General features: G+C 35.5%; 1 protein-coding gene across 3 annotated transcripts in view; it reads left to right on the forward strand.

Moving 5' to 3' along the window:
- LOC142414288 (sodium channel protein type 1 subunit alpha) overlaps positions 1-14350 on the forward strand; it is a 93327-nt gene that overhangs the window by 74353 nt on the left and 4624 nt on the right. For 2 of the 3 annotated variants that reach the window (XM_075511324.1, XM_075511326.1), the window contains exons 19-20: positions 12422-12475; positions 12819-12956. In XM_075511324.1, the coding sequence (XP_075367439.1) occupies positions 12422-12475; positions 12819-12956 (192 nt within the window). Of the gene's footprint in view, positions 1-4971; positions 5254-12421; positions 12476-12818; positions 12957-14350 lie in introns of all 3 variants that reach the window. The other variant, XM_075511327.1, reaches the window with a different exon arrangement.

Genomic DNA, 14350 nt, shown 5'->3' on the forward strand with positions numbered 1-14350 from the left:
AGAACACGCTAAGCTCAGATTGTGTATGTCACCTGAGCCTCCATTCCTGTCCACTCACGGTACACCTACCTGCTCATTCCAGCCATCTTACTTCTGTGGTGGACCAAGAATCTAAACCAATGGCTACCTGCTCACTTCTTCATCTTTCAGTGCAAACACTCTCTCTGGCAGCTTTGTGTACATCTGGACTTTGGCCAGTTGAGCAGGGGAGATTCATGATCTTATGGGAGATGTTCTTACTTCTTACTTGTTCAAGACAAGGCAATACTCATAGCTTAGTCTCAAGTTCTGCCCAAGGCAGTGTCAGTGTTTCATTTGAGTCAGGAATTAATTTTCCTGTTTTGCTCTACTGTGGCTTATGCTACGTATGCTATTGTCAAACTCCCTCTGCGTGCTGCTCTCTTTGAACAACTGGCTCTTCAGTCTTTGTACTCCTAAGAGAGAGATGAATAGCTTTTTGTAACAAGCACCATCTGAAGTCTATGTGTGACGATACAGACAGTCACTTAAAGAGAAAGAAACTGTTCATTTTTTTGGACATATGTATTCAAGCCAACAGTTTGTTCCTCTTCCTTGGAGTTCCTGAAGGCTTTCTCAGGCTTTCCCGGCTATCAAGGAATTGAGTACAGGAGGAACATGTCTTATGCTTGTTAGGGCCACATAGCATGCATAGAAGATAAGGTTTGATTTTATCCATAAAGGCCCTGGTGAAGTCAAAATTATTTGGCTTTCTGTGCTTGTCTATGTGAATCTTATGTGAGAATGTACATACAGAAAAAAATATGAGGTAACAGTTAAATTATCTCTATAGCCTTTGAGGGACTCCTTCAAAGGACTCTGATATGAGATCTGGCACATCAAATCATTGGGAAACTTTTCCTGTTTAAGCCTAAAATTATGAAGTTGACAACTTCCAAAGTGGCAAATAAAGTACTTTGTCATATTAAGTAGGAAGACTGTTCCAGACATAATCCTATAATCTTCCTTTCCATCCCAACTATGGTAACTTCCTCTTCATTTGCACCAGGGACAGAGTTTGGAACTTCTTCACAGAAGCTGCAAAAGTTATGGAAAGAATGGATAAGTACTACTGAAGATTGTTCCTGGCTTGTTTACAGATTTCAGGAGGCCCTGATATATCCATTATTTAGGTCCAGTGTAGGAATTCCTGGAAAGCCTGTGGCTGCTGAGGTGCCAGGATCTATTGAAGCTATTTTGCTGTGGGAACTATAATACATTTATATCTCACTATGTGTTTTGCACAATCCTCATTCTATACATATGCACAGCTCTGGTGGCAAAACTGATTTTTTTTTTTTTCCAGTTCCATTTTGCTGTCTTCTTTGGACAGTTGTCCAAAAAAAGATACAAACAGCAATAACAAAAACAACTGGACTACTAATTTGTATTGACATAATGTCATATCAGCCAGAAGATAAGACAGACAATTAGCATTGCAGTAATTCTTTTATCTTATGTATATATCTGATGTTGGAAGATAAATGGTATGAAAATGTAAACGTGAAAAAATTGTGTATATATATGAAATACTGTTTTCTTCTAGAGGAGACACTGATTCCCACAACGATTTTTTTTTCCTGGATGAATATCTACTGATATGTAAAATAGTCTAGAGCCCATTTGTCTTTGTAGGTGTCAGGTGTTGCTTCTCACTTGCACTTATTGCTATCCCACCTACCCGAAGCTATAGGAAGGTGAACAAGCGGAATCAGCTTGGGCTTTTGCAGCTTGCTCACCGGAGTCAGCCTGACCAACAACACCCCAGCCTTGAGGAAATGCATAGGTAATTTAAACAAACAAACAACCAAACAACTCTGCAAACATCTTTTTCCAACTTATTGGCATTATATTCTGTACCAAGGAATAACAGAAAATAGGCCTAAAAGAACAGCCCCTTCTAAAATAAAAAATGCATTTAGAATCACATACACCTGATCTAGATTTGAAGAATGAGCAAAAATAAGAGCTGTATTTGCCAACATTCTTTTAAGCCACTACAGACTCTTTTCAACAAGACGAGATTAACAATTTTTATTTGCTAAATTTTTAACTCATTAAGAAATGCTAATTGATCTCTTTTCTGCATTCAGTTCACTTTTCAATTGGTTCTTACTTTTTCTGTCCTTTTGCTGTAACTTATGTGCATAGGTGTCGTGTGTGTATGTATGGATGCTATCTTGGATATATATTATGTAAGCTAATGTCCTGGTTATCCTGATATTCCTCAGCTATTCCCAAAGCAAATACCAAAAAAGTAAATGCAAAAAACACTGATAAAGCAATTGTCTCCAACTGTATGTGTTGAAGAAATTAAAGACTTCTTCCTAAGGTGGACTTTACAGTCAGCCGAGCATCTGACCAGCATGTAAAAATGCAGTTTTACATTATAAATATGATAGGGCAAAGGCGCAACATTGGTGGGGGAAAAAAAATCAAAAATCAAACAAAAACAAAACACAAACAGAAAACAACTTCTAAAAGTTTTAATTTTCTTTTCTTCTTTTCTTAAAAAACCTTCCAGGGGGACTGGATAGCTCAAGGGGTTGGTAATAGGATACAGAGCCTTTCATCTCTAGGTCACCAGTTCGCATCCAGGCCAGGTCAGTAGTGACCAAAAATTGTTACCATTTGATGGGTTTTCAGTGACCTATATGAAATAAGTTGTTGGAACCGTTGTTGGAACAGTTGCTGGAAGCTGTTCACTTCTTTTTCAAGAAGATGTGGCTGATCTTTTGGCAGTCTCAGTAGCGAGACTGCGTTACCTGTTCATCTAAAGATGAGAGACACGCTGATGGCTTTTTGTAGAAATCTTTCTTTCTACAATGATTATTAAGTCATAATTGTAACAATTACTGTAGCTGTTAGTATTCTGCTGCCTGTTCTGGATCTGTGCTGTGGTCCGATGGATCTCAGGGTTGTTAAAAAGGTAACTGCTACGGGCACTCAATTCATACAAAACCATTCTTCGTGTGAGCACAGGTAACCTTAATTTATTTAAGTTGTAAGACTAAATCCCCATCTTTCTTTCTTGACATCTTTATTTTCAGGTTTTTCACCGAGATTAAACAGAGGAATTCAATCAGTATAACACATCCAGAACATTTTTATGGGTGAAGAAAAAAAAAAAGAAAAAGATAAGACAAGCACTAGCTGGCCTAGAATTTCAAAGCAGCAGTAGCATAATACAATGTCAGAGATCAGGTCAGACTTGGAATAAATTCCAGAGTCATTGCATTCTTAATTTTTATGTTGTTCTCAGTTCCATCAAGCTAAGTAGCAACAGATTTCTTCTCCCCACAGGATAGCAAAAAAACATTTCCCTCACTCCTTTGAAAATGGTTTCTTGTGTTCAGAAACACTGGGACCCTGTTAGCCTTTTTAAACATTTTTTTAAATGGCTAGCTTATGCATACATCACCTAGATACTTCACATTATCTATAATAGAAATCTCAAGAAGCAAGCATGCTTCCTTTAAAGTTATCACCAAAAATAGAAGCTGCCAAGAAAAGCTAAATTTGAAAAAAATCATGGTTTTATAAAAGATAGGAATAATTCTCAGTTACAGAAAGGTCCCATTTCTACTGTCTGGCAATGGAGGAGGCCCTTAAAATGAGAAGAAAATACACCCTGAAAATAACATTTCTACCTAAGATCTCTAAACAGGTCCTAATTCCTGGCCATAACATTTGGGAGGAGGAGGGTGCTGAATGACGAGTAACACAACCACAATACTCCGCTTCCAAAGGCCTTCAAGAGGCTGTGAAATACAGGTAGTAAGATTGAGCAGCTCTGAGCTTGCTCAGAATTATGTTGGCAGTGGGGAAGATCCCTCTATGTTGCAGGAAGCAGGGAACAAAGATGGACTAAGACACCTTAATACGCCCCAAGTATCCATGCCAATCCTTTCCTCTCTTACTGCAGGAACTGGATTACTGAGAGTCGGAGCCCTACTATATATTTTATTTTACCTTCCTACAAGGTCCTAAAAGTTTTATAGAGAAAAAAAGGTAAAATTTAAAATAAAATATAACTTGTAAATGAGATCTGGTATTGGATACTTAAGGGGAAATGATTGCTCAGCTATTAGCCAAACAAATATCATGATAGTTTTGATAGCTCTGACAGACACATGTGATTAATCACTGTATATATCAGAAAAATACACTTTTTATCTACATAAGTAATTATTGACATCTTGCCTGCAAGGGGCTGAGAAGGCAACTGGCCAAAAGTAATTTAAAATGCAAAATCAAACCCCCCTAAATATGTCCTTGATGTATGTCCTTCTTTAGATAAATGAAGGGTATTACTGACTTAAACTCAATACATGAAAGAATAAGACTGGAGCTTGAAATAAATTATGTTGATTCAAGTAGACACATATTGCAAAACTGTCTTGCTTTTCTATACAAAGAAATTAATCTTTGTTATAATCTTGCATGGAACAATAAGGCAATAAAGATATGTATTTAATTCCTGCATAATCCTTTTAATCTAGAGCTTAGGTTCTAGATTCATGGCATTTGTGTTTTCCGCTTAAATTTCAAAGCTATGTTAATCAAATATACAGATTGCCATTTTTCTTTAAACATTTTTAAGCTATAATTTGATGCATTTTTAGAATTGTATTATGTCTGTATTTATATTTAACACGTTTGTCTTTTTTATATAGAACCCATCAGTATCAGGCTTCATCTTACTCACACCAGGTCTTCTGTTTTTCTTTTAATTATTTTAATTTTCTCACTTATTTTCCTTTCATTACATGTTCTAATGTAAAGTATTTAAAAGAACAGTGCAGTGCTACAGTTATTAATGTACTTCTTTAACATTTATAGTATTACTTTCTGAACAAGCATTTATTAAGCATTGGTAAAACAGTATACTAACCTTTATTGCTGTAAATATTCTTACACGCTTTTCTTTTTTCCCCTGTATTTGTGTACTAGGTGGTTGTGAATGCCCTTTTAGGAGCAATTCCATCCATCATGAACGTGCTTCTCGTTTGTCTTATATTCTGGCTAATTTTCAGCATCATGGGAGTAAATCTGTTTGCTGGGAAGTTCTACTACTGTGTTAACACCACAACTGATGAAAGGTTTGAAGTCGACCAAATCAACAATTTTAGTCAGTGCGAGGAACTCATAAAAAACAATCAAAGTGCCCGATGGAAAAACGTGAAAGTAAACTTTGATAATGTAGGATTTGGGTATCTTTCTTTACTTCAAGTAGTAAGTGATCACTCTTTATATACCTCTTACTGTTTATATGTAATAGTGAAAAGCAATTCTAGCAACAAAGACAGAAAACATATTTACCTGATGATTTTTATCTGTGACTTAGTAATACCACTGCACTGATAATTGATTACTCTTTTCACAGTAAGCAGCAAGTAGAGCCTACTAAGATGAATAAAGAATTTTTAGGACATGTGACAGAACAAGTGCTATTCTTCCTATTTATAGTTCCCTTAGTCCTCCAGCCCCTTCTAACTTTAAAAGTTTCTAGAAGTACCTAGGAATGGTATTCAGCTACCTGAATACTTTAAGTTTTACTGTTGCTGAAAAACAAAGATCTGCATTGGTGTGATTAAGTCACAGAGAAGAATTCCAGGTAAGAAAACCCATCTCAGTGATGTGGCTGCCACCGGTGCAGACTTATGTGATCTAAGAAGCAATTTCTCATTTGAAAGAGAAATCAGAAAAGAAAAATATCATTAGATACTCTAATCTATGAAATATTTGCCCTGCTATTTCTGTGCATAAGCACCTAGTGGACTTTATTTAGCAAAAACTGAGGGAAGAAAAGAAGGAAGAAAATATATGCAGAAAGATACTATAAGGTTATGCCTTCACTATCAAAAACTGTGTCCTCACAACACTAATTGTCTTCGTATTTTGGAGTAGCTAAGAATCTGACCCAGCTTTAATCAAGAAAATGCTGGACTCTAACCTATGTTGTGTGCATTCAGCAACCTCTACGGTTTTTTGAGGTTACTGTCTAATTCTGCAGAATCTTAGTTTTCATTTTTACAGTTTTTAAGTAAGTTTCTAGCTTTTATGTTGGCATAAGAAATCTCAGTAATACAGATGATTAACGTGATGCAGTGGTATCAACATGGTCCTGCACAGAGTCTAAAACAACAGTTCTGAGCATTGTGAACTGCCTCTCCCAGCTAATATAGCGTCTCATCTGTGTGACTGACAACTCTGACAATTTAAATTTCACTATGATTAAATATTTACTGTCACATCAGGAAAGAGCAGAGAGGGACCACAGTATTAAAGAAATAAACTACTCAATACAATTTGATTTTGATAATGAAATTGGATTGTAATAGGAAGACTTTAAATATTTCTTTTCTCTGTCTTATTTTTGAAATCCACTGGCCTAGAATCCCCCTTGGGGTCGGGGGGAGGGGGAGCAGAATGCTTTATTACACATATTCAGGAGAAACAAGACATCAACAAAACTCTTTCCAAGTTGTTTGCAACTCTTCTTCCAGTAGTAACATAATCTATTCTGGGACAGCGATAACACCAGGTACATTTTTTCCTGGCTTTGTGGCCAAAATCACCACGCCTCAGCTACTTGCAGTCATACATATTTCAGTGTCCTGGCTATGCATAGCTTATTCCATCTTCTCTTCATTGAAAAGCAACAAATATTTCTTACATGAAGACTTAGATTCTTAAATTATTGGATTGTTCTGGTAGGCAAAAATGGGAAAAAATTGCCAATTGCTCCCACGCTTCCAAAGGAAAAATTAATCTAGACCTACCACGGAGGGACCTAGCTCTCATGGGAGGACAAGCCAGTTGTTTTTGCAGTATCTACAACACAGAGATTTTGCATCGATAGCAAAGGCTTGCTTAATGGATGGATTTTTTTGTGTGTGAGTAGAATGTCAGTGACAACACCACTTATTTTTTCTGCATTACTAAAATGCTTATAAAAACATGAAGAGATTTTTGTTTGACATACCAGAAAAAAATGGGGCACTTCGGCCTTTCCACAAAATGGACACTTGGCCCTGCATCTTTAGGATTTGGTAAGTAGGCTAATAGTGATTTTGCAGTTATGGAATGATAAAAGCCCTAGGGCAGAGAAAGCAAAATATAAGCTTGATTTTCAGCTAATGCTTTAAAATATGCAGAATCTATATTTTTTCACCTTCAAGAACACAAGAAAGGCCACAATTCATAACTGTTTGAGATTCTTACATCACTTTCTCAATCAAAGAAGATATTTATAAGGTGATTTTCTATTTGATATTAAAATATTTTTGATGAGAATCTAGAACAGAATTCTAAAGCCATCATGTTCAGAAGAAACATGAGAAGTGAATAGCTATGTCATAACCCTAGATTTCCCTACCCTTCCTAATTAGCTTGTAGTAATATTAAAGATGAGTAAATACTAAGAATTAATTAGACGTAGCCATTACTATGTCAGAAACAAAGATAAAGCTATTGAAACTTGACTGTTTGGCGCAAAATAAGGTATTAAGCCTGAAAAACTGGAATCAAAAATCATGGTTGCAAGTGGATATGCTTTCTGTGCACCCAATGTGAACATTAACAGCCTTTTTTTAACTTCTTAATGTTTAGTTGAAAAGTCTTCTGAAGTAATTTGGTTCTCCACCTTAACAACCTCAGGCACAGACTTTTGTTTAGGTTGTGATGGATCAGAGAGAATAACCCCATAGAGGTCAGTGTCATTTTTCTAATGACAAACTCAGTGATAAGTTTCAATGCATGAATTACAGATACAAGGTCCCCTTTTCAGGAAGCTAGAAACTAACTACAGAAAGCTGCCTCTTAAAATCCAGTATTATTTCCATTCTCCATTCTACTCTCTGACTCATGCCTTTTGAGCCAGTCAAAGAAGAATATTGTAAATCCCTTCAGCTTTTCTGGGTTATAGGTAATACAACATAAATCTTTATTTTCTGTATCACTGAGGTTTTCTATCTGGAGTGAATACTGCTGGAAGTAGTACCATTTTCATGCCAAAAAAATTCCAAATGAAAACGAGCCAAAAGAACTCCAGACCCTGGCACTAAAGACCTTATTATGCTGGGAAAGACATAAATGAGTCCTATGAACAATTTTTGTTTTGAATCATGAAAAGCTTTTTCTGGTAGTATATGGGTCTGTTCATCGCAGAAAAAAACCCCTCTTTTTTAAGAGTAATATAGAAAAGAAACAGATATTTCACACAGAAATACTCAAAAGAAGTGGGATAATTTCAGAAATAAATATTCTAGGCTCAAAAAATAGATTGGAAATGTGTGGCAGTGGCTTTTTAAGCAAAAAGAACTCTCTGAGAAGCTCTTCCCTGAGTTTCCTTGACGGTTATGGGGAATGAATTTCCAGAATAAGGGACCTAAGAAAATAACATAAACTAATTTTTGGTTTGCATATTGTATTTTTTTTTTTGGGGGGGGAGAGGTGTGTGTGGAAAATCTTTAGTATTGATAGCAATGTTATAATTCCTTCTGCCCAAAAATACAGGCTAACAATATGCGCCATTGATATAACCAAGTTTTATAGACTTTGTTGATCAGAGTCTGTTTTCAAAATTCTTACATAATTTGAAGTTGGAGTGTAAATATCCATGCCATTGGTCATATAAGTACATATTCTCTCTATAAGAATTTTTTTCTTCTATGATTGAGCGTAGCTCATGTTGGTCTGTGTGGATCTGCAAACTTCTTTTTTCATTTCTTGGTCTGAACTTGTTTGAGTATTTCTCTGTCCCTAAAGAAAAGCATCAAAGCAGAGACAGATCTGCTGGAGAAATTCCTTTCACAATTTTCATTCATCAATGAGTGAAGAGGAAGAGGTTGGTGTACACAAAGAGATGTGGCATCTGCCCTGATAATTTTATGGCCTTATGCCTTTTTAACTTGAACCTAGTGTTTGGATTCTTTGGTAAGTAAAACTTGTGGAGGCCTGCTTTTATCCTGCTGGTAAGCATATATCCTGCTTACCAGGATAAAACGTGGCAAACCAGTGGGTCTCAAAGCACAATGTTACATTATTCTGCTGTTACTAATATAAATAAGGAAACACGTCTTGTTAAGTGTAGGGTAAAAAAATCAGAAGCTGAATTCTAGGGCTATAAGATTAGGGTGGCTTCAAAGTTCCAGCAGGCTAATATTTTAAAAGCAAGATGCTATGGTATCTCCAAAAGGGAATGTGAATCTTCCTGGTGGTTATTTCTGGTAAAGAAATGGAGTGGTGAAACTCCAGCATTACTTATAACTTCATTAGAAATTATTCATCAGGGAAAAAAGTCTACGTACTTTTAACAATAGTAAAGTAGACAGGGGGATTTTTGTTTTGTTGTTTTTTCTGATTACATTTGAATCTGCATTTGAATATATGTCTTTCAAATTTCCTTGGGGAAAAAAACATTTGGAACAGATGCTGACTTCAGTTACACTGCTGTAACCTTTGAAATCAATGAATTACTCCTGATTTAGCGTCATTGAGAATATACAATATATTTTTATATTTGAATATAGAAAAGGAAACTAAGAATTTGATCTCTTAGTCATATTTCTGTATTATTTTCTATTCAGTATGCACAAATGCCCAAATAATACCTTATTTCTGTTACAGAAAACGTGTTGCAGATAAATTTAAGCCTAACATAAGCAGGCCTAAGCTTCTACTGAATGCAGTAGAAATAACACTCTTTCACTAAATGTGATGCCTTGAACTGAACCTCCAGTTCCATTATTTGATATTGTTCAGGCAGCATATTTTAAAATTACAAGTTTTCCTACTGAACTGATGCCTCTGCTGTGGGAATTAAGAATCCATTTTCGCACAGCTAAGTTCTCAACTAGTGTAAATGGTTTTGCATAATGATGATTATATTAAATGATTCCTAACGATTTTCAGGAGGGATTTAGAATAAAACAAATAATATGATGAGGGAGCATATTTTATTATTAAAATTACTTAATTTTAATTAGGTCTTGGGATTGCTTTTTTCTTCATTTCTTCAATAATGGTAATATCTTATGGGTTTGTGAAACATTGTGGAAAATACCCATTTTACTTTAGATATTTTGAACTGCAAGATAGTAATGTTATATTTATATTTTTCCACCCCCACATTTTTTTCAAGTTTCTTTTTTAATACGAATAATAACATACAGTGGCTCAGTTCTTCAGATCTTTTTCCTAGTGCTAGCTGAAAGGTACTGTCTATTTATAATGGAGTACTTTACTGATGATGGTGACGCTTAATATTTTAAAATTAGTCTATTTTTTCCATTCACTCCAGTTAGTCTAGGCTACACCAATAAATTTAAATAAACTGTAATTCCACTTTGCCTGGAGGATGATATGCAAGGATCATCATGTGTCTGAATCTGAGGCAACAGAACACACTTTGCAGAAGAGCCACTCCATCATTTGCATCATCTTTCTGATGTAAAAGTATGTCCATTATTTGCATTTAGCGTTTCAGTTTGAAGTGCCGATTTCAACCTAAATTGTGACATTCCAAAAAATGCAAATAATGTACCAAGACAGAAACAAATGTAGCGCCTGTGAGATGTGAAGTAATCATCCTGCCCTATTTAGACCTTGTAAGACCTCAGCTGAAATACCGAGTCCAGTTTTGGTTACCATTTCAAGAGAAGAACTACTGGAAGAGAGCTCAGAGGAAAATAATGAGAACGATCAGAGTTCTGGAAAACAAGATCTACATGGAAAGACTGAAGGAACAGTGATCACAGCATAAAGAAGAAAGGCAGCAACAATCAGTTTGCAAAAAAGTAAAAGGTGCTGCACAAAGGATGATTAGTACTCTGTTCTCCAGATATGTAATGATTATGACAAGTGACAGTCTTAAATAACGGAAGGATTTAGATATTAGGAAATGATAAAGACAAGTGCTGGAATAATTATTTTTTATGAGGTTGTGGAGTGTCCATCATTAAAAGTCTTTGAGAACAGATTAAATATATATTAGGAATTACATAAATAAAGCTGATCCTACCTCTCCTAATCCCTTGCAGTCCAAATATTCCACAAGGACTTTAAATTCTTCAGCTGAGACTTCTACTTGTTTCAGATTTATTGTTGATTTATTGGTCCTTTGATACTACACTTTGATTTCACCATCATATTGTAAATTGCCTGAACTTCATATTTTCTGTGTTGGCCCCAAGATGTGAAAGTTGTTGCATACTGGATTTGCATCTCAGGATAATCATGCTCATTTTAGCATTCCACTGTTTCAAAAGTGTAAGGGATCTCTTTTCCTTTAAGAAAATAATTCCTTCTCCTTTTAAGTTCACTTCAGGATGATGCCAGCTGCTTTGTATGCTGCATAAGCAAAGCCTTTTTGAAACCTCCACTAGAAATGAAACCTCAAGACGATGGACATACAGCAATACCCATGGATGAAGAGTGTTCCATTCCTGACTTGGTTCTGCAACTGGTCTCTATGGCAAGGAATATGAAGGAACCAATGATCTGCAGCCTTGTTTAGCAAAATTATAATAGGGATTAAATGACAGAGAACTACCTCACTTCTTTGTTCTATTCTGGGCACAACTGGATTAAAAACTGAGTGATTTCTACTTGGAGATGTTGCCTAGTCAAAAGAGAACTAATTGCTACCACAGAGAAAATTACTTTCTGTTTTGAACACTCAGATGAAGCAATCTACACCTCACTGTCAAATATAAACATTTACAGATTTTGGGCAGAGGAAATAGCTATAAAAGTTCACTAAATGCTGCCACCTATGAGGCATATTAAATCTTCGATATACATAAAACACATCCTCTACTTACCAGTTTATCTCAGAATATATCTGAGGGATCTAGCCTCAGTAAAACACCATGCAATATATTTAAAGTGAAAATAGAATTACTAAATCAGGTGGTCTTTCAAAGTAGAGAAAAATCAAAATTCTGATTGATAGGAAAATACCTTTTCTGAGCTGATCAAATGTTTGGTTTCCTTTGGTTGCCACCTTTCTGACTGATTTGAGAGGGAGGGACTACACATCCGTCTTCATTGGTGGCAACTCAGTTACATAAGGTTATTTCTCAGCTGTACATAGCCTTTGCAGCTGACGTGATCTGATGAACTTTTAGCCCACTAAAATGATACTGCATTTTATCATTTGTGATAATTCATTAGAAATAAGCTAATTACATTTTCTGCTTAAAATGTTCATATAGAGACAAAATAGGGGGATACACCACAGTGTATCTGATGAGCAGCTGTGAAGAAAGCCAAGAGACAAAATTATCTAGAAATCTCATGTTATGCTAATTATTCCTGGTGCTGTACTCAGTTGCTGGAAATAATTATATGAATTGTCTTCAAGCTCTATGCTTAAACAGGTGTGTACTGTTTACAGGCTACCTTTAAAGGCTGGATGGATATTATGTATGCAGCTATTGACTCAAGAGATGTAAGTATATTTAAATATTTTAAATTATCTTTTTTTCTTGAGGTCTGTCTATCAACAAGTGTGTATTTATATATCTTCCAAAAGCAATTAATATCCATACAATAGAATGAAACAAAATTAAATTAACTAATATGAGATTGTGCTGTAACAAATTGTGGAAAACTGAATGCAAACTGCCAGATGCTGTCAGTAATAGATGGAATGGACAAAATACATTGATATAAGTGACAGGAGTATTGTCCAAACACAAAATATTAAGGACATTTTGCCCAAGGTTGCCGCTTGTTCAGTTGAAATTTTCACATGAAATCTTAGGAATGATATTTCACATTATTTTTCTTAGGTATTACAGCAACCCAAGTATGAAGACAACCTGTACATGTATTTGTATTTTGTCATCTTTATCATTTTTGGGTCTTTTTTCACCCTGAACCTGTTCATTGGTGTCATTATTGATAACTTCAATCAGCAAAAAAAGAAGATAAGTATTGTTTAATTTCTCTTATAAATAAATTCTAAAATACTGCATTTTTGCAAGGGCATGATATATGGAATGTACACCCAAGGTTTGTTCAAAATTGAAAAAGCTGAAGTATATGAGGATATAAAATCTTACCAAGATGTACTATGCATTAACGTCATAAGGTTTTACATTGTAGTGAACGGGACAGACCCTTCTGTTTTCAATGTTCAGTTTAGTCTTCAAGTCATCTACTTTTCCATGCTTAAACTTCAGCAATCTCCTTACATGATCAAACCCCTGATTTAGGCCTCTACATTAAAGCACTCATAATTTCTTGATCTTTTTCTTCTTGATTTGTAGTGATTCTATCAGCACAAAAAAAATAGCTACCTGGTTATGAAAAATAAAGCATTATTTCATCACACTACTACAGATGCTGTTTTAATGATCCCAAGTATTCAAGTTCTATTTTGTGGCACTGAATGATCTGAAACTATACAGAACAGGAGTGGTTTGTAACTACCTCAGGGCCTTTTTTATTGTGTCATAGTGCAGATGTAGATAATCTCACTGGTATAAATGGTCTGAATATCAGATGCTCATCTTTAAAATTATTTTCTGTAAATAGATAAGGTAAATGAAAGCTAAAGGACAAAAGCAGCTATGAATTACTAGTTTAATTTTACCTTACTGGACTTCATCACTTTCTTTGGGTTTATGTTACTAATGAGAGATGCTAAGTAAGATTTTTGGAAGCTGTACATGCTAGAGGCCTAGAGGTATATGGTTAGTGAGCCATGTCCAGTGCATTCCCATGTCTTCAAGCTTCCCAAACACAAAAGAGCTGCATCCAGTCCTATGTATTCACAGGCATTCTTGGAGTTAGATGTCTGCAAGTATCTTTTATCCAGGAAAAATTTAGTTGAAGAGGTATGTGGAGTCTAATGGTTTTCATTCAAGCTGTCTCTACAAGAAAGTTATTATGGGCAGTGGATTTTGGTTAGGTTGCCATGAAAGACCCATAATTCTCTCTTTATCTTCACTATCAGACTCCAAAGGCCAGTTCTGGCTTTCGCTAATCAGAACTTCATTGAACATGGAAGTTAATCAAGATAAAAGACTTAAAACAGAGCATTTTGCTGTTAACAGTATCAAGAGTGCTTCAGTCTTCAGCTCAGTTTCTCCCAAGTCTGACAATCCATCTTCTCAAAAACCTTGAAGACTTTGAGTCCCAATGCTAATGTTGTGATTGCTAGAGACACCTAAAGCTAGAGACACCTAGAGGCACCTAAAGAAAGTACACATTCATGTACTGAAAACCTTTGTCTGCTTCCTTCATTTCACTAAATTCACAGTTCAGAAGTGATAGTACTGAGCAGCCCAGACTATTTGAGCTTATCTCAGATGCTGTT

Source organism: Mycteria americana, chromosome 9, assembly GCF_035582795.1.
Source record: "Mycteria americana isolate JAX WOST 10 ecotype Jacksonville Zoo and Gardens chromosome 9, USCA_MyAme_1.0, whole genome shotgun sequence".
Classification (NCBI taxonomy): domain Eukaryota; kingdom Metazoa; phylum Chordata; class Aves; order Ciconiiformes; family Ciconiidae; genus Mycteria; species Mycteria americana.